The sequence below is a fragment of the Triturus cristatus genome, chromosome 5_1, assembly GCF_964204655.1.
Source record: "Triturus cristatus chromosome 5_1, aTriCri1.1, whole genome shotgun sequence".
Taxonomy (NCBI): domain Eukaryota; kingdom Metazoa; phylum Chordata; class Amphibia; order Caudata; family Salamandridae; genus Triturus; species Triturus cristatus.
In genome coordinates, this window is record NC_140587.1 from 778,297,308 (window position 1) to 778,318,247 (window position 20,940).

At 43.3% G+C, this 20,940-nt stretch overlaps 1 protein-coding gene across 2 annotated transcripts in view; it reads right to left on the reverse strand.

The window, feature by feature from the left end:
• The window catches only part of MIB1 (MIB E3 ubiquitin protein ligase 1), a 376,461-nt gene that overhangs the window by 64,217 nt on the left and 291,304 nt on the right, over positions 1-20,940 (reverse strand). For both annotated transcript variants that reach the window (XM_085605778.1, XM_085605777.1), the window contains exons 14-17: positions 18,132-18,218; positions 16,077-16,238; positions 15,420-15,601; positions 7,825-8,014 (exon numbers count right to left, since the gene is read on the reverse strand). In XM_085605778.1, coding sequence (XP_085461904.1) covers positions 7,825-8,014; positions 15,420-15,601; positions 16,077-16,238; positions 18,132-18,218 — 621 coding nt within the window. The remainder of the gene's footprint in view (positions 1-7,824; positions 8,015-15,419; positions 15,602-16,076; positions 16,239-18,131; positions 18,219-20,940) is intronic.

Consider the following 20,940-nt stretch of genomic DNA (forward strand, 5'->3'; position numbering starts at 1 on the left):
CTGGGAGACGGACGCATGTCGGAGACGGAAGCGGCGGGTCTTGAAGCCGTCCACGGGGGACGGACATGGCGACGATGGCGACCTGGACATGCATGCCGAAAGGAGTTTCATCTGGCGCTCCTGCCGGGACTTCGGCTTCATTTGCTGACACGCCTCACAATCCGTTGAGTCGTGGTGCTCCCCCAAACACCACATACAGATGGGGTGAGGATCCGTTGCCGACATCTGGCGTGCACAAGACGAGCACGTCTTGAAACCCGAAGGCATTCGCACACTGTACCCAAGAAAACGCTAAGCGTAAAAAGAAGGCCTGAAACAGGCCAGGAACACGATCCAGGTCCGCGTTGCACGCGGAAAAGAAGAAAACTGACATCAGGGCGCCGGGGTGGGGCTTATGTGACCTCGCTGACGTCACTCCCGCGGATGACGATGGGGCGGAGTCGCGTGGTACCGCCACCCGGCGCGCAGAGATGCTGGGCAAGAAAGTTTTCGGGTCCAGTCTCACGCCTGGGGATAATTCTACGTTAAGGAATCTGCGGCTAGTAGTCTATCAGATTCAAACACACGCGCGCCCTTGTTCCCGGTGCCTCCCCACCACCTCCAGCAAAACGACCCCCGCAAAGCTACTTGCCTTGAGCCACTATGTAGCCCAGTTTGTCCAGAGGTCTAATGTGGTTGCTGACCACCAGACAGATTTCTGCCCTCCTGGAGAGTTGTGTGAATGACTCCCAGGTTTAGGAAAAATGATGGCCTGCTACTGAGGGAGGTATCTCCAACTCGCAGGAAGCCATTCAGGGTTTCGGCACAAAAGGCGAACTTCAAAAGCGAAGTTACCTTTGGTGGACAATTGGCGATCACACTCCTGAGGGGTTGCGCCCCTTTGTTCTGGTAGACAGGCTGGCGCCGGGAACAGAGAGGAGAGACCAGTGCCCAAACCGGTTTTCTCGTGGGAGTGTAGTCCATAGATAGCCACATCACTAGTGTGGGCTACTAAGCACCTAACATCCAAGGAAGGGTTTAGACATCTTGGGAGTGGGCAGCATAGTGCCACACATAGCCAGAAGTTGTCATATGACGGGAGAGTTCCAGGTTACCCATTGGCTAGTGACCACATCATGCCCCCAGGGCACTTTCTGGTCATAAATATGGCACCCCTGGCATCCTGAACCTCAAATCACTACAGAACTGGAGAAAAGACTGAAGCACCACCCTGCTGATCCTTGGACCAGGCAAAGAAAGGCTGCACAGTCTGCTGGATTGCACCTGCCGCACCTTGGACTAGACTGTGCCTGTGGCTTCTGGCTTGAGGAAAAGTCGCTCCCAAGGCCCAGACCAAGAAGTGACTCCAAAGGTCAGTCGGCTGGCCACCTACAACCAGTACCAGGGCCATCAAAGATGAAGTATCCCAAAACAGCAAGTCAGTAGTCACTTAATCGCCGCTGGGCACTCCAAAACACCGATCCTCGGCTGCCAAACGTTGCACCCGAGTCGGCCAGACCCAGTGGTGTTGCCTGAGTTCAGATTGGTCACTCATAGACAACAGCCTCCACCAAAGGATAACGCTGGACTCACTGTAACCGGAAACCATAAGCAAAGCAGCAGCTGGCCTTCAACTGGCTTAGAGAGGGACCCCGACCTCTGTGGCCAAAGTCGCCCACTTGACCCGTGGACCGAGGATTAACCACAAGGACACCCCCGTCAACCGCTCAGCACTCAGAGCCTTCTTGCGCATCCTCCATCTCCTGCATGTTCAGCATCAAGACCAATCTATTAAAGTCTATGGCGGTCGAGATGTAAAGCTCAGAAATGGACTGGAGAATGATTTTGTGAAAAGGTAATTGTCCCAATACTCCTTAGTGGCCCCCCTGACTTTCTCCCTGCCGGACTGGGTCGTCCTAGTCGGCCGGAGTAGTCAAACAACTCATCCAAACTTTTCAAAAGCTTTGAAACTTTACAGTTACCAGTGTTTGTTTGCTGTTGTGACTAAAAGAACTGAGATTTTTGTTTTCTTTAAGAGTCTACATCTCTTGAACCCTAAGGTGGATTTTTACTCATATTGGTCTCTAAAAAGTCAGAAAAATATCTATTTTTATATATTGGTGTTGAATTTCTTTCGAGTTGTGTGACTTTCTTATTTATCTGTTTGGTGCTTCTAGATGCTTTACACTAGTTCCTTCGTTTAAGACTTGCTGCTCAAAGACACAGCTACCCAGGGTTGAGCTACAGGTTTTGCAAACGAGCCTGACTGGACCAAAGACGCCCATGCCGTGAAGGAACTTGCTTTGGCCGTCCCACAGCAATGCCTTGCTAAGGCTAACATATGCGCCTTCGCACGGCACCACCGTGGGACTGTCAAAGCACTACCCGCCAGACCAGGAGAAAACTCCTAATCTGGCGGGCGGCCGAGTTTGGCAGTGGAGGAGCGGGACGTTGGCATTGCGGCCCGCTCTCATACTACCAAACTCGTAATCAGACCCTTAGTCACTTCCCTCTACACGTGAGGCTTATGAGAAATGTGATAGGTGTGCAGCTTGATCAGATGGAGCGATGCAACTATGTGCCAGCGTTTTGATGCAACCCTCATGTCCACGCCCTTTATAACACAGACGCCAGGATAAAATTCATGAGGTGCTTGCCAGACCATTACAGTTTGCGGTGGAGACTGATGTAGGTAAAATACCCACTATTTCTGCACATTTAATATTTATTATTCCAGGATATCTTGAGTTTGGTTCTCATAATACATCTAGTATTCTTTCAACCCAAGTGTGAGACTACAGGAGATGCCAACCTCCCGCCAGACCATGAAGGCTAAATAAACCTACAGTAGGGTATGAAGGTTGAGTGAGTGAATGTACCCTCTGATTCATCACGAATATCACGTGTGCTTGTTGAATTGCTGTGTCACAAAAGTTTTATATAAGCTTTTCAATATTAGTTATGAAAGCATGTTTTTACTTTTACATTTTGAATGGGCATTATGCATGTTTATTTTTATTTCTTATACCATAGGTTACCTAATTGAACGATTGTGGAGATAGTAAGCGCCTTTTACTTCGTTGAGTGAATAGGAAGCGCCTTTTACCTCATTGAATGAACATAATAGTCTAGAAGGGATCCTTTGAGCCCTGACTAATGCCCATGACCTGCTAGCAAAACAAACACAAGGAGATGATGGACGGAGGGCTGAAACTTTTCAGACACTCACCCTCAGTCACAGATCTGGGTTGAATCCATCAGCGTTCTTTAGCTCACTTCATCACCCCAGCTCAGACACAGCTATATGCAAATCAGTCTTGACCCTGGGGGCTGGGGGTGGAATGCAGAGAGACCAGTCACCTTGTCAAGGGAAGTGTCTGGTCCATTGGTCTCTTGAAGGTGAAGGGCCATATAATAATGTATCATACTGCGAGGAGAATTGGTTCACAACATCATCAATAAAAGCTGGTTGGCCCTGGTCAGTGTTCTATCTTAACAGTTGTTGGAGCACTGGACGGCTGTATCAGTCAAAATGTAAAGGGGCTGGGAGAGTACGAACTAAGCTCAAGCGCAGTTGAGGTCACAATGGATTTAAGTCAGATAGAACTAAGGGATTGATGTCCTCCTTTGGCATCAGAGGCAACAGCGCCATCATTAATGTGGCAGGACACAGCATGGACTGTGGTGCTAGGCAAGGAGTCATCTCTGGAGTCAGAGCTGAACCCTAAGTAGGTTCAGGAGACAGACAGTGCAGAGGGCAGGCCTGCCGGTGGTAACCCAATTTGAGGACTCCCTGGATATATTGGGTGCCAAGGGGCACCAGAGGAAGCCACTAGGGTGCTGAAGTTGCGGAGCATGGCCTTTTTAAATGCATTAATATGTTGTGGCATCGCCAACAGAGGCAGAAATTTGGGGTCCATTGGAATCCGCAGCTAAATCGGCTCCTCAGTAGCAGACAGAGTGAGGTTGCAGAGCACCATGACACCCTCACACCTTCTCAGGTGGAGAGCGATGAGACTGGGACTTTTGGGGGATATAGACTTGCGCAAAAAGATGGCATACGATGATGACCTCTTTGTGGGACTGCCCCACGAGAGCAGCAATGTGCCCATGGCCTTGACTTCGAGCGGTAGTGACCCTTACGTGACTTCCTCCTCTTGATGCCCTCTCCCTGTTTTAATAGATCTCCAATGTCTACAACCTTCAGGATGATGCAATGGAGTTATAGGCATTAATTAGGCACAGGTGCAAATCAGTTCTATTTACTACCCTGATTAGATGTGCAACTTAGTTCCACAGTTCTCATAACAGACATTCACTCTCTTTGAAACAGGAATCGCTGGAAGGAATTGGCATGACGTCTTAAGCAGCTGTGGTCCTCTGGGCCAACTGCTGAGGGTGCCTAGGTAGCAACTGCGGCCTTCCGGCCTAATCATCAGCGGTGATGTGTCTTCTTCAGTTCCTGTATTACAGACTGTACTGAGTTCCAGCATGTCAACAGCAAAGCAGCTCTCTTTCTCTGGTGTTGGCCGCGTCAGTCCCACTGTGGGCAGACAGATGTAATGGTGATGCTTTTAACTGCAAAGTCTTGGTGAAGGTCACTCAAGAACTGCAAGCAATATCAGGTGGACCCCCCCCCCTCCCCCCCTCGCAGAACAGGTGGCTTCGCTCTCTAGGGAAATCTGCTTTCCCATGGTGTTACCAACACCTGGAACACGACAGGCTTTTCCTTCTGAACAATCTTTTCCCCTACAGGGCCAGATATTCTCCTTCCCTCTCTCAGCAGACAGGATTCTAGGCAGTAGTCAGACCCTCACTTTTATACATGTGTTACAGACAGACTTCAGAACTGGTTTTGGGTGGTTCTTTTTCAAATGCTCTTTTCTGAGTATTCCTCAGACAGCCTTTGTGAAAGAAGATGGCTCTCACAGAAGATAGCAAAGAGGGTGGCTCGAAGAAGGAGTGCCCAAAACAAAGGTACAATTGAGTGTGTGATCTCTGCACCTAGTGGTCATCAAAGCTCCAGAAACAACAATCTGGCACAGACAAAATGGCAGAACCTCACCTAGAAACTTCCTCAACCTGAATAGAAATTGCAGCCTCACCTCCGCCATCTAACAAATGACAGTACTCAGGATGAACTAATTCACTTCAGTTTGCTAAAGAGGCACTCATTCAATTTGTAAAGGTTTCCCTGTCTCCATCCTCCGAATTTCAGTGTCTGTATTTGCACCAACCAGCCGCAGTAATGCTTCAATACGCTTTAACTGTCTGGGGAAGCTATGTCCATCCTCATCATGTGCAGGGTTGAACAAGGGGCATCCAAAACAAATGTTACTAAACCTAGTAAAAAAAGACTGATAACGTAGTACTACCGTTCATGTGCTAGAATCGCACATGGAAATCCAGTGCAAAGTTTTGGTTTTACAACAGTGTAACTTCACACGAAAGAAGCCACACCTTGACAAAGAGAAAAGGATCAGGAACTGAAACTACTGATTCACAAAACACGTTATATTGCCACCACTTTATGTGATACACCCAAGGCATGGACAGCAGTCCATTGAACGGTTTGAGGGTCTCCCTCATGTTCCCCTCCAGGTCACAGAAGTGGGTTTGGAACTCTCATTACCAGGTACAGGTCTGGGTCTCTGCACACATGCTAGACTAGGTTGACGTCAGGGCCGAACAGAAAGTCAGGACACCAGTTTCACATGCAGTCGGGCACTCAAGGCTGGGGTACGCATCAGTTTTCCATGCAGGGGAACGTACAGGTACCACACCTTCCTCATTCAACTGAGACTTTTCTTTTTAGAGTTCAATATGTGATAGTCTCTGTGGAGTGGTACCTTTCCTGGGGTTCTCTGAAAGGCAGAAAACCTTTGGTGTACATCTGCACTTGGCATCTTTAAAGGAATCATCCACTTCAAAGCACTGCAATTCTGGCTCCAAGATTTTCGGGGCATCTTTAACTGCTTCTTCTAAGGTCAATTATGTTGCAGTTTTCTACCCCACAATCCTTGGTTTAAAATACTTGGTTAGCTCAGAGAATTTCGGGGTCATTGTTGCTTGTTGTTCAATTAAATATTCATACAGATGTGCACTGCGACAATCTATTTGATCATTTGGTGTGCATTCAGCCAGAAACTTAGACCATTTTTGCAGGAAAATTGTGTTGTCAGAATGGGACACCAACTGTGGAAGCGGATTGTTCCCGTCTATATAGAAGTCCTGCCAGACTTCATAGAGTGCTTGAGTCTTAGTGTGCACATATTGTAGTGGGTGCCTAGTCAGAGCAATAGTCTTCCCCTTATTCAGTACGATTCCAATTCTACATTTGTCGAACCAATGAAACCTCCAATTGTACCGTGAACAAAACAAAGATTTGTTTTCGAAAGCCTTTCATCTCTCAAACAGAAAGAACCCTCAAAAGTTTATGAAAATACAATTCTCTACACAACCCGCTTTGATGTTTAATGCGCAAAAACAACTCAAAGGGAAGCTAATCTGGACTCCTCCCTGTCTTTAATTCAACTTCTATTAGAAATATTCCACTCTTCCTCAATCCAACAGGACTCAAAGATGAAAAAATGACAATGTATAGAAATTGCTGTAAGGTATTGTTAACAACCAATAAACATCGTAGATGAGTGCTATAACAGACACTCTTACTTGTCAAGATCAAAAATGAAAAATCTAAAAAAATTGAACTTTAGTGACCCAGCTATGTGGCACACTAAGTACAGTATATAAACGTACAACTGATTCATGTAGCTGAACAGTTTCATTCCCGTTTAATACTATACAGATTGGGTCCACTACTTATTAACAATAAGGAGACCGCTAATTTCTGGTAATGTCTCATCATACCATAAGACTCTGTAATGCAGCCTGATATTTGAATGATCTGATGGGTTGGCCATTTCAGACCAATAATACTTCAACTACATTCAACACTGTTTGTATGTTTGTGGTAGGAAAAAGCTCAGCTATTTGTAGAATCTCTGAAATCATATACAGCATAACATTTCCTGTGTTTGAACCTTGAGGTTCACGCAGCTTGCACGGAATAAATTACTTGAGACTATACTCCCCAATGTGGCTACCAAGATTTGGAACTTCCATCCACCATATCTCAGATTACAGAACTCTGATTTCCCAGTACAATAAAACACACTGACTCTGGGTTCCAGCACAGTGCATCTTTGTTTGATCAAATATTTGTTGTCACTTTGTTTTGACTGTGATGATTATCGATGCACCTTAGACTCGGGTGACACTGAATTGAAGTTCAGATTTCTAATGACATTAAGGATATTATCCCCGGCACCATACATTCCCCACATCCCTCTGTTGGTATCGCTGTATTGCAGATCTAGACATGAAAATACTGCTGCAGTTTACGACAAGCAATCTCTTAACCGTACTCACAGATTCAAGCCAAATATGTCTTTTAAATATTTTTTCTGAAGCAGACAACAAAACATCTTTTTCATACAACAGCTAATGCAGCCAAAATGCGTCATAATCCGAAGTAGCACACACAAACTTAGCAAAGATGACATTTTCTGATACAACCCTGCAAAAGCACAATTATATAGCAAATGTGGATTTTCCAGCAGTGCATGAAGAAAACAAATAACAAATGTATTTAAAAAAGCATTCCTTAGAACACACTGTCCCAATAAATGAAGACTGCTTAATGTAAGCAATTGCTGGACCCACTTATAGCACTTTTATGTGGCAGCCGGAAATTTGCTAAAACATTGCTTTACTTTGTCACACAAACGTGCACCTTTTGCAACAATATACTATTATCTTGTACATAAAGAGGGAAGAAAATACCTTTGTTCTTGACTGAACTTGTTCTTTGCACAAAAGACATTTCTTGACTCTTGGAGAACACAAAGAACACGTAGCAATATGTCCACATGGGCCAAAAAGAGTATCTCTTTTCATATCAGAACACACCATACATTCTTCCAGAGTTTCCGAGTCACTGGTCAGCGAAGGACTGTGAGAACCCACCATGCCACTAAGAGAAAAAATATTTAATTATTAATTCATGAGAAACAAATCCTACATATGGATCATAGAAAGTATTTTTTTTTTACTTAACTCCTACGAAATATTAATGTAAACATGTTTTAAATGAGCAGGCGTGCAATACCGAGTATGCATCAACATTCAAGCCAAGCTGCTCATTCCTTCTATCAGTAGTTAAAGCTATGCAGAAAGAGTGACACATTCAGTTTTATGGGACAGCTTTGACAGACTTTAAAGTCCCTAGTACTGTTTGGAATTCTTGCTACCGATGAGTAACTCAGAGTATTATCACTGTGCCTTTGTTAACATTACTTATTTACCATGTCATTTATACAATGCGTAGAGAAACCAACACAAAATGTTTATGGTAAGCAAATACCGTGCTGCATTCTGGAGGTTATTCACACCCTCATCTGTGGAGTTTGAAAAGAACTGTAGAGCTTTAACCCATCTAAAGTAGGATGGACTCATTATTATTCATCGTAGACTGAAAATGGATGGTCCACAGACTAGAAAATGACTTAAAGAATGGGTTATTTTTACATCGCTTAAGAAAACTCTAAAAAGCTTAGAAAAGCAAGGAAATGGAAGTAGAGCACAGCAACTATAATAATATGCTGGATTTCCATAATGCAAGCATGACATTAATTTGTTCTGCATACGAGGCAAAAATCATTAGAAATAGTCCAGTAGAAGTAAGTGGAGGACATATGACAGTGGTGGAATGCTCGGCAGATGGAGGAGCAATGAGGTACCTGAAATGGAAATGTTCTGTTACTGTAAATACTATAATTTGAACATTTTACTTAAGTAACACTTTTGAATGGCAGCCCCCTTGGCTGGGGTGGGAACTTTCAAATATAATATGCTGAAGGCAGTCACACAGGTCTGCTGTATTAGCCTGTCGCTTTTTGGGAAAATGTAAATCGCATCACTTAGGGTGGGATGAAAGGAAAGCTTAGTGACAAGTGCTCTCTGCTGCCCATAACCAAAGCTCTTCAAGATGTTCAGGAGGACACGAAAACAGAAGACTGCTACCCTCTATCAAACCTTAGCTGGGAAACTAACACCAATTAAAGAAATGATGGGCTACAGCACCTAGCCGCGTTTTGGGACTGGACCTTCGTCAAGAATTGAAAAGAAATATCAGAAAACTAACTGTACCATGACAATAGAAAAGTCAGGAATTCAAGAATAGGAACGAGGAATGCCCCCGAACATGAGACACATCATTATCATCATCATCATATTTAGGGCCGGTGTAATCCACTGTGAGGTAAGATGGATACTAGAGGGTCACATTGACCTCAGACACACCCATTCTGCAGACCGTGATGTCTGTTCTGTGGGGCCCGGTGCTCTTCAGGTGGGGGCATAGGACAGCACCGTCCAATGCTCTTCCGAATCTAATAATGAATGGGTCAGACAAACATGCACTGAATTTACCAATGATCATTGCTGCAACGTGTTTATCAGCTTCCTTCTTAAATAGTAAGATTTGGCGGGTGTTTATATAGCGTGTTTATTTGTGTACTTTATGTATGGTGTAACATGTTTTGCATAAATGGACAATACTTTACAGTATTGAATACAGTGCTGTAGTAGATACACCGTAGGGTCCTTATCTGTGTATAGAAGTATTTCTTGCATTGGACACAGTGCGGCGATGTGTACAAGAGCTAGACAAATAGGGGCATGTGAAATTCACGAAATTTGCTTTGGCGTAATTACAGCAAAATTATATGAAATGTATTCAAATTTTTACTGTATTGCAGCACGAAATGTATCCACGTCATTTTTTGGTGGGAAGATGCATTTAAATGTGAAAACCTCAAATAGCCACCTGCATTCTGTTTTTCCTGTAAATTTTTACCGTGAACGTTGCATAATAATGCAAAGTGGCATAATGGCGTAATTTAGGAATTTTGGTTAACAAGCGTAATGCGAAATAAAAACATTACGCAAGCATAATTTCTATTGCACACAGGCAGATTTGTAACATCATATGCCTCAAACAATTTTAGACCCTTTCTCAATATCGTTAAATGATAGCTTTAGGTACTGGGATGTTCTTACATGCCGCACTGCTTGACAGTCACTTGTAAAGGGGACTTAACAAGCCATGGGGTTGTTTTCTGCAGCAAGGCAAGTATTTGCCATCCCTTTGGAAGATAAAGCATCGCTAGAAAGACTTAAAAGCCACATTCCTTTGGAGCTGTATGTAATACTGCTTCTTTGTACAGGTTTATATCAACCGATTGCATGCCATCGCAAAAAAAATCTCTACCTGCTAGTGTGCTAAAACCCTGTATGAAAAATTGACCTTGACTTAAACTTTTAATTATTCCCTTCCTCATTTATTTTGAATGCATCTTCTCCTACCCTTCTACATGCCTCGTGTATATAGACTACTCTATATTGCATGCCTGCCTTAAATTCTTTATTTGAAACCATATCCCTGCAAACTGACTAATTCCATCAACCATTTGCTTCTCAGATAGCCCCTCCAATGATCACAACTAAGTCATTAATCTACCACAAAGAAACTGGAGTGAAGCAACAGAATAGTTTCTTAGAGAGCACAAGATGTATCCCAATAACCAGTGGTTTGAGCACTTCCTAGCATTTTATTCACTGTAATGCACTTCAATGCCTTATTAGGGGCAGTAAGCACTATATGAATGCAATTTCATTATAATAGAATACAATAAAGATCTCCTTCGGCAAAAGGGTGCCAAATGGTTGGTGACAATAGCCAAAGATCACTATCCCTCTTGAGAATTAATGGGTCCGTGACAACTATGCTACAGAAAGGTTCCCAAATATGCCCATTGGGTTTAAAATAAAAAAATCAGTTGAAGATTCCGGACTGACACTTCAAAAATAAAACCCCTTTCACAAGCAATTACATGCAGCATCTCCTGAAAAGTTTATAATATGGATTTTTATATAGCATTACTTGCTATCTTGCTTCCACTTCTAATCACAGGAATATCATACAATACCACTATCCAATTCACGGATTACCATTTTTTTTAAAGCAAATTTTATTTGCATTTAACAGCACCATTCAATGCGTCACATCAGCAAAGTATATGTACATGGACAGAATGCTCACCACATAACCAGTGCTGTCATTACATCATACAGAATTCATAGGAAGTCTTGGTTCTTTCCATTCACAAGCACGAAAAACTGAAAAAACGAGAACATGCAGCAATAATACTCTGTTCAATACACGCACAATCACTAGTGCAAGTCCTTTGCAGCTCGGATCTACATCGTTCTCACTGAAGCTTAGTGTTACATTGCAATGTCAATAAATACCATTATGTTCTCCCACAAGAACATCAAGGCATGAATTATAGAGGGGTCATCACACGTATAGGAAAAAGGGTAGGGGCGAGCATCAACATGAGGAAACAATGGAGGTTAAAGATGTACAGGCTAGTCAGACAAGAGAGGCAGGGCTAGGAGCCACAACACCCCAGACCCACAAGGAGTTGCATAAGTTTATAAGCATGAACACTAGTGCTAGCCAGCCAGGTCCTCACTGTAGGTTTGTAAGTCCATTAGCAACACTTCCCGATCTGCCACAATGGAATATTTTTGAGCCCACGTGCTTTTTGTCGCTCAAAGCCACAGCTTCTGCCCGTCCCCATTTAAGTGTCGCCATGCACCAATGAGCTTTACTTGGTAATGTCTGGGCTTTCCAGTGCATGACACCGAGTCTACGTGCATTTAGCAACGCCAGATCAATGAGCCTGTTTGCAGCTTTAGCAGCTTTCGGGCATTTAAATAGTCCCAACAATGAGCCCTCTGATGTGCACACATCTGCACAGCCAGTCATCTCCGTTAATGCAGCAGAAACTGCTTCCCACAGTGTTGCATCCTCTGGCCAGCTCTAGAACATATGCACCATGTCAGCTCCTATTTGCAGACACCTAGCGCAATTAGAGGAGTATCCAAACATTTGATAAAGTGTCACTGGGTAAAGGTAGGCCCTGTGAAGGATGTTATGCTGGATGTACTGGAATTTAGTTGTCCGCAACAGTTTCCAAGGATATATGAGCGCTTTTACCCATTCGTTAGGCTTCTTTCCTGACACTAGCAGGGACCACCAGTGATTCCACCAAACTTAGGATCACTGGATGGCTTTGCATAATTAATAATTCGTTTTGACATTTGATAATCTATGTTACACATTCTTGAGCAGCAGCACTAGTTGGTCCTGAAGAAAGCTGCAACACCTCTACGTGAGGGTGACTATGTTGACACATGTCGACTGCATTCAGAAACTAACTGCGGGTATTTGCTCCTCCCGCAAGTGCTCGGTTTCTAATCCTGGCCCAGGGACGCACAATTAAAGGGATATTACATAACTTGGAGCTAGTTTTTCTGCTGTCCCCACTGACCTTGAGCTCATCATTGTGGTATTTAGTATACCTTTCTCCATACAAAACATCCCTGACCTCCTCCCTCTCAGTGAGGTGGGTTATAGCCCTAGGCATCACAGCACAAGGAGAATCCCAATGATGAAGCATGCCACCTTTGGCGGGTCAGGGATTTCGTCCTTTTAAAGGGATACCCCTTTTGCGGCTAGGCCACACCCTGTAACAGTTCCTCCTGTTTTTTGGACCCAAGCGTTTCTCGTTTGTGAGATATATATATTGGACAAAACACCGTGCACTGGAATGAGGGCCCGATCAGTCGTAAAAAGGTTTAGATTATTTCAAGTATTCCAGCCATCGCCTTGTTGTTGTATCAAAATACAAAAGGCATGAGCTTTGTTATGTGTTTACAGGATTCTTTAAAGGTACACATCACTCACCTGTCTTCCTTTCACCCATGACTATGAACCCACAGTTATTCATTGCCAATACTGATTCTCTTTGTTGTATTGTGCTCATTATTATAACAATGTACTTATGTACTTATGTTTGAGCATTATGATAGAGTGCCTTTGGTTCATATATTAGTGCATCTTTATAAAATGAGTGATTAGGGCTGATTGATTTCACGAACAAGACAGGAATGTTTTCCTGGTGATTCTTAACAGGCTGGGTCAGGTATCACGACAAACTCCTTGTCAAAGTAGTTCTCTGAAACTGTACATACTTGAGAATCTGTGCTTCATAAAGAATAGGAGTGCAGACAATTGCATCCAACTAGTTTGGCCTTCCATACACCTTGCTGATAACTAAGCTTGGCTCTCTCAACCTAATTCTGGCCCAACGAGGAAGGGGCCGAAATGAACATGGAAAAGAATACCTATATTTAGAACTGCAAACACAAATATCTTGTCCTTTTGGGTTGAGAATTAGCAGAATGTAGCATCTTCAAAATCGCCAAATCCAAGAAATTGCATGGTGCAATAACATGCCCATTTATCAAATATGCAACATGAGAAAGCTTATTTCTGGAAACATCTTTAAAATAATCATCATATAAACCAATAAATAGCTGTCACACCAGAACAACCACTGCTTTGGGAACAGTGACTGGAATAGCAAACAAATCTACACACTCAAGCATAGCCTGAATGCAAAAAAGTAAGTTTACAATCAAAAATTCCTCATACTATTTGCACACCTAAATAAGGGCCACATGGAAAGAATGGAATTGCAATTCCTAAATAGCGCTTTTTAGGGAATCGCTATTTAGGAATCGTGATTCCTTAAGCAGTAGGAATCGCAAAAAAAATTGTGATTCCTACAAATTCCTTAATAGCGACTAGCAAATTGCAACTCGCAATCAAGTAATGCCTTTTCATTCATTCGGAATGATTGGGAAGTCATTCTTAATTTGCAAGTACCAAATTGGTACTTGCAAATTGCGAATGCTATTTCAAGGGTGCTACGGGACCAAAAGGCCAGCCTGCTGCACCCCCGAAATTGGCATGTGTGCACATGTGGTGCACACATATGCCATAGGGGTATATGTGTGAGGGGAACAGCCTTTACCACGAAGGCTGAACAACGAACAGCCTTATTAACAAAGGCTGAATTACGCAAACCCTACGGCGCATATGCCTTAACCACGCATGTGCGTGGCTAAGGCATATGCGAGGTAGGGCTGGCAGACGGATGGAAGCAGGAAGAGATCGTTGTGAGGTAAGTGTTATTTTAAAGTTGAGCTGGGTTGGGGTTCTTTAGTGGTCTGGGGGGTTGTTTTGTGGGCTGAGTGTGGGTCGGGGTAGTTTTCTGGGGTGGGTTGGGATGTTTTGAGTGCGGGACGGGTTTGGGGTAGTTTTCAGGGATCAGGGGACGTTTTAGGATTCAGGGCAGGGATCGTGATAGCACTTAGGACTTGGGGGGGGGGCCAGGGTCGGTTTTAGGGGTTAGTTTAGTATTCAGGGTTTGGGTGGGCCGGTTCAGGGCGGGGGGCAGGGTCGTTTTTAGGGATTAGAGGTTCATTTTTAGGGATATGGGGAGGGCAGAGGTGAAAAGGTAAATAGGGATGGGGGAGAGAGGGGTACTTTAGGAACTCAGGCCAGGTGCAGGGATCGGGGGATTAAATTCTTCACCACGAATATGTATTTTCCAAAAATGCCTTAACACATGATTCGTTGTAAAGGCATGCGTGGTAAAGGCATGTTCGTGATTAAGAATTTCATTGTTTAGACTTTGCGGATCCGGCATGCGTGGTAAACGCATTCGTAGTTCAATCATACAATCTATGTGTGCGCCACATGGCACTTAGAAAATGCCATTTAATGCATTTTTCTAAGAAATTGCCATCAACTTGAAGTTGATGGTAATTTGCAATTCCAAATTGCGAAAATGCAATTTGCGAATGCATGATGCATTCGCAATTAAGGAAATCACAAAAAAAATCAGATTTCCTTAATTGCGAATGCCTTTCGGCTTGATGGATCGGAAATCGTGTTGTACCGGTCGCAAACAGGCCTATTCTGCAAATCGGCCCGTTTGCGACCGGTAAAATGCTTGATGCATGTGCCCCAAAATCTATCGCAAAAAAAAGATAGACGTTATCAATGGAATGAAAAACATTCCTAAACTCAGACCCTTTATTTTCGTTGTAAGGAAAGGGAGTTTGTCAACAGGCAGAAACTATTTTCTCTGCAGAGGAAAGAGAATTATGTGCAAATGCACATTTTCACCCAATTACTCACATGCATGTCTAAATGAATATCACTGGAAATCTTCAAAGGCCAAATTTCAAGATTAACTAAATGGATTTTTGAGAACCCCATAACAGCTGACGATTTCTAGCTTTCTCCAAAGTGTGTGAATCTACCCCATTAACTATATTTCAAGATTGTGATTGACATTGTCCACAAAATATCTACACAGATGTATGTATGAAATTCAATGCATTAGTTGTTTCTGTAAAAGATAGCTGTATGACAATATTTTAATAAAAATACAAACCTGACTTTTTCTTTATGACATTTAGCTAATGCTTTGCAGAGACTAGGATCAGGACACAGGTCGAGAGGAGATTGCCCTTTCTTATTACGAACAGTGAGGTCAGCTCCGTTGTGTGCAAGGAAGCAGGCAATAGATGCAGCACTCTTCTTCTCTGCTCCCTGGGTGCCAAGTCCCATGATTAACTAGAAGAAAGCAAACACGGCCACATCATCAACGTATCTTTTAAATAACACATTTTATTCCTATCTATATTATGCTCCCATAGATAGGTTTGTAGATACATAAGCAACGCCTCAGTATTATCCAGTTTGTTGTACCCCAGCTAAAGGCAATAGTTTGAGTGGGCCAGATTACTGATGCTTGCATATTTCACATTTTAAACTACACATAGCTGGCAGACGTGCCAGCAGGCAATAACTAGAATTTAGCAACTGCGTTGATATGATCAGATAAAGATGAGTGACTGTTACCAGAACTCAAGCCCAACTTGTTTAGCATGTCAAGAGAACAATGCAAAGTAGCAATGATGAGGATAACTTTGTAATTGTCAGCACAAACAAGTCACTCAGGCAACATCCACCAAAGCAAAATACATGGATGCACACACTCTACATTACACCAAATAAAGTATCTACAATGACTGACATAGCTACTTACGGTGTTCTTTGATGGCTCCCAGGCAGTATCTACCTTGCCCACATCTTGCATGTCTTGTAGCTGGCGAAGCTGGGATAATGTGTGGTGTCGAAGGGCTTCATGAAGGGGAGTATCTCCATCTTTGTCTTGAATGTCTAGTTTAGCGCCAGCCCGCACTAAAAGCTGCAACAAAAAACAAAAAAAACATTTAAAAAATATTCAGATATGTCTTCACAAAGGAAGGTAATGATTGTACCCGACCAAAAGAGATGCTAAAATATAGATCATTTTATTTAGAGACTGCTTTCAGATTTAAATTGCAGGGACAATAGAAGATATACCCACAGATGTATGCGAAATGCACATATTTTGGTCACTTAGCAACTTTTTGCCAGATACACACATCACTCGACAAATTCCTCAAACGCAAAAGTATTTCACCACTTTTATTCTCAATGCTCCCCAAATACTGACCATGCACTGCCTTTAAGTGGGGGAGGGAAAGTGTTCAACGATAAGCGGAGAGTAATTTGTACGTTTAACACTTCATGGTAATTAGAATTAATTTGGAGAATAAGTGACTGTCAGACTCTTTTTAATACTGATAAAGGATATCCCTTTCATAAAAAGAGCATGCATTTCATATATCTTATACTGTAATTATGCTCGATGCGAAAAATACCACATAAAAGGAGGAACACCATTGTTTGATCTACTCTACTATGAGTTCTAAGACTACTCATACCATTGTTACTGTAATACATTATTGGGTCTTGTCTTCAATGAAGGCACAGTACAATCTTTTACATAATGCTTATGCACCGATAAAAGACAACCTCTTCTGCAAACATAAAATACTGCTATAACCTCTTTTGCAAACATAGAATATTATTCCTTATTATTATTTCAATTTTTTAGAATACTAATGGATTAACCTAATCAGACATTCCATATAATTTTGATTTTCTACAACTGCTTAGAGTAAAGCTTTCTGCCATTTTGAGACAACCGCTTCCAACTCCCTCAAAACAGGACTTCACAGAAGAAAGCAAACTGATAATACATTAAAACTCTAATCTGAATTTATTCTGCTCCCTCTAAAGTTGAAACTCCTGCCAATATTCTGGTTCCTTAAAGAATAAAAGTTCTCTTTTCGACTGTTGGTGTGAACAACATCAGAGATAAACCATTCACTTAATATATTCAGGAACTCCGAGTGAAACAAACATGCTGGCCATGTCAGATTAAAAAGCAGTCTTCTTTTCAACTAGTTAATGGTGTTCTTGCTCTACAAAAACCTGAATAAGATGTGCTAACCCAACAGACTATTAACTAAATGTTATGGAAAAGACCTCTGCTGAGAAGTTACATGCACTATATAGGGCTTGTAGCAGGAGACCGATAGGAAGCATCTCTCAACAAGCGCTTTCTAGATCTGTCGGCATATCAGATTTCGATATACATTCTGAAAACCAGCAAAACGGAGAAAACTGCACAATACAAACTTAAATCAGTAAATACTTAGAAGACTCCTGCAAGCATGAAAAAAAGAACGAACAGCTATTGCCAATTAACTCACAACAATTAATTCAAAAATAGGAAATTTTTATTGTCCAACCTAAAAAGTCCTCAGCAAAAATTAAAACACTGCAGTAAGTTTCAAGTAAAAGTGGTTTGCACCCCTCTATAGTCACAATTAAAATGCACGATCTGCCATGAATTCTACAATAAGATAAGAGTTATGCTAATTTTACTTTTAGCACTTCCATAAATCCATACAATGCATCAGGATTTGTCGGAGGCCAAATTTTTGAACTTTCATGTGGCATTTTGATTTTCAATTTTAGAAGGTTCTCAAAACAATGGATATATGTATTGTATCCTGTTTTCCATTGCTAAACATCGGAGATGCTTACAGAAGGATATCTGCTTACACTAATACAGGCAAAACAGAACACCAAGGATCCCCATGGTGTGATCAACATAATAAATAAGCATTCTTGCTCTTAATAATTCTTGCATTTTCTACTACAATTGATAAGGTCAAACTTATTTTAATAATGTAAAACGCCTTACCCTAACAATCTGCGTATGCTGGCGTTCAACAGCAAGATGAAGAGCAGTTTGCTGGTTAACATTCTGGATATCCAGGTTAGCACTTCCCTGAAAAACAAAACTTTCTTTTAAATACAGAACGATGTATGTACTTCATATCAAACCAAATAAGTTTCCTTTGAAGACCGAAGTGGCCTTTCTTTGCAAGCGTAATTTATAGGACTATCCAGGACTTAGTAAAATACAGATAACAATTCCCAAAGCCAATAGGTTTCGCCTAGCCAAGAGATTCTGGCTTTGCACACCAGCGTGGCTGCTGCTCAGCATGGCTAAAAGCTAGTGGGGTAAAGGAGTAAGGCATGGAGGGTAGGGTAATTAAGTGGACTGTCAGGGAGTTGAGTAGAGTTTTATGGAGTGCCTTAGAGAGTCGCAGAGTAGATTGGTAAAGAGTTGAATGGCGTAGAGTGTTGTGGAGTGTCATGGAGGAAGTGGTATCAGAGTGGGGCGCTAAAGAGTAGAGTATCGTAGAGTGAAGTAGAGTGGAGGAGAGTGTCAGAGCGCAGTGGCTTAGAGGGGTGTGGCATAAAGTAGTAGATCATTGTATAGAGAGCGGCGTAGAGCGTTGCGTACAGCAGAGTAGAGTGGAGAAGCGTCAAAGTGGAGTGGTGTCGTGGAGTGGAGCAGAGTTTAATGGAGTAGAGCATCAGAGTGGAGTATCATGGAGTGTAGTGTTGTGAAGTAGAGTAAAGTACTGGAGAGTAAATAGTCAGAGTGCAGTAGCGTAGAGTGCATTGGTTTTGAGTAAAGTGGTATAGAGTGCATTGGTGCAGAGTGGAGTGGCACTGTGTAGATTGCAATAGCGTAGAGTGCAATGGTGCAGGGTGAAGTGGAGCAGGGTGGTGTAGTGTGGCATTGGGTGGAGTAGTGCGGTACAAAGTGCAGTGATATAGAGTAGAGTGACTTAGAGTGGAGTGGTGCAGAGCAGATTAGTGACGTAGAGTGGAGTGGTGCAGAGCAGATTAGAGGGACGCAGAGTGGAGTGATGCAGAGTACAGTGTAGTGGTCTAAAGTGCTGTACAGTTGAGTGGCGTAGAGTGCAGTGGTGCAGAGTACAGTGCAGTGGCGTGCAGTGGTGCAGAGTAACATGGCAGAGTTCAGTGGCAGAGTGCAGTAGTGCGAAGTTGAGTGTAGTGTTGCAGGGTAGAGCGGAGTGGTGCAGGGCAGTGGAGAGGGACAGTGGAGACGTGCAGGATAGAGTGGAAAGGTGCAGGGTAGGGTGGAGAGGTGCAGGGTAGGGTGAAGAGGTGCAGGGGAGGGTGGAGAGGTGCAGGGGAGGGTGGAGAGGTGCAGGGGAGGGTGGAGAGGTGCAGGGGAGGGTGGAGAGGTGCAGGGGAGGGTGGAGAGGTGCAGGGGAGGGTGGAGATGTGCAGGGGAGGGTGGAGAGGTGCAGGGGAGGGTGGAGAGGTGCAGGGGAGGGTGGAGTGGTGCAGGGGAGGGTGGAGTGGTGCAGGGGAGGGTGGAAGGGTGGAGTGGTGCAGGGAAGGGTGGAGTGGTGCAGGGAAGGGTGGAGTGGTGCAGGGAAGGGTGGAGTGGTGCAGAGAAGGGTGGAGTGGTGCAGGGAAGGGTGGAGTGGTGCAGGGAAGGGTGGAGTGGTGCAGGGAAGGGTGGAGTGGTGCAGGGAAGGGTGGAGTGGTGCAGGGAAGGGTGGAGTGGTGCAGGGAAGGGTGGAGTGGTACAGGGAAGGGTGGAGTGGTGCAGGGAGTGGTGCAGGGAAGGGTGGAGTGGTGCAGGGAAGGGTGGAGTGGTGCAGGGAAGGGTGGAGTGGTGCAGGGAAGGGTGGAGTGGTGCAGGGAAGGGTGGAGTGGTGCAGGGAAGGGTGGAGTGGTGCAGGGAAGGGTGCTGTAGGCTGTAGAGTGGTGCAGAGTAGAGCGGAGCGGTGCACGGTAGAATGCAGTGGAGTGACAGTGTGCAGTGGAGTGACAGTGTACAGTGGTGTAGAGGGTAGTGGCGCGGAGTCTTGCAGAGTAGGGTGCAATGGCAGAGCAGAGAAACGTAGAGAGGAGTGGTGCAGAATAGATGGCAGTGGATTGGTGTAGAGTGGAGTATGCATGATGTGGTAGCGCACTGCCATTACAGATAACACATGTTTAATTAAAATAACCATTACATTTGCACAGGCATACAGTTTTGCTGATACAAGTATACAGCACACAAATAACGTGTTGAAATGTCATTACCTAGTGTACTGAATTGCTTTAATAATATTAAAATATCCATCACACTCCAGAATTACTAAAAAATGTGCTTAATTTGTACTTTCTTAATTCTGATATATTCTGAAATAGCTGCACATTTCATTTACAGCCATTTAAATGTTGTTGCGTGCTAGATAAAAAAAAACATCACACAACCTTTCTCCAACACACCCATAGAAGCCAGCATGATTGTCACAAACATCTTCTCACTTTGAAGTCAGAGAAAAAAAGCAAACAAGCAGCTCACTTGGACGATCAAGCCTGATATTTGACCTCCATCTTTGAATGTGCAACAAATGTGACAAGATAAGCACAACATTTAAATGTCTGTTCACAGAAAGCGAGTACTCTGAAGGATACAGTAAATAGAGGACGGGCCATGGAAGGGACAAACCTCAAGCTGGGCAGCCTAAAACAAATAAAATCATCGGACAGAAAGCAAGCAAATGTGAGTTACAAACTGTAGGTAGTTGCCTGTTTATATGAAGTACACTGTGTAAAGAGTCCAGGCAACCCTTATTGGTTTACAAAGACAAAAATTAGAACACTAATTGCTCTCTTTTGTGGTAGTGTGG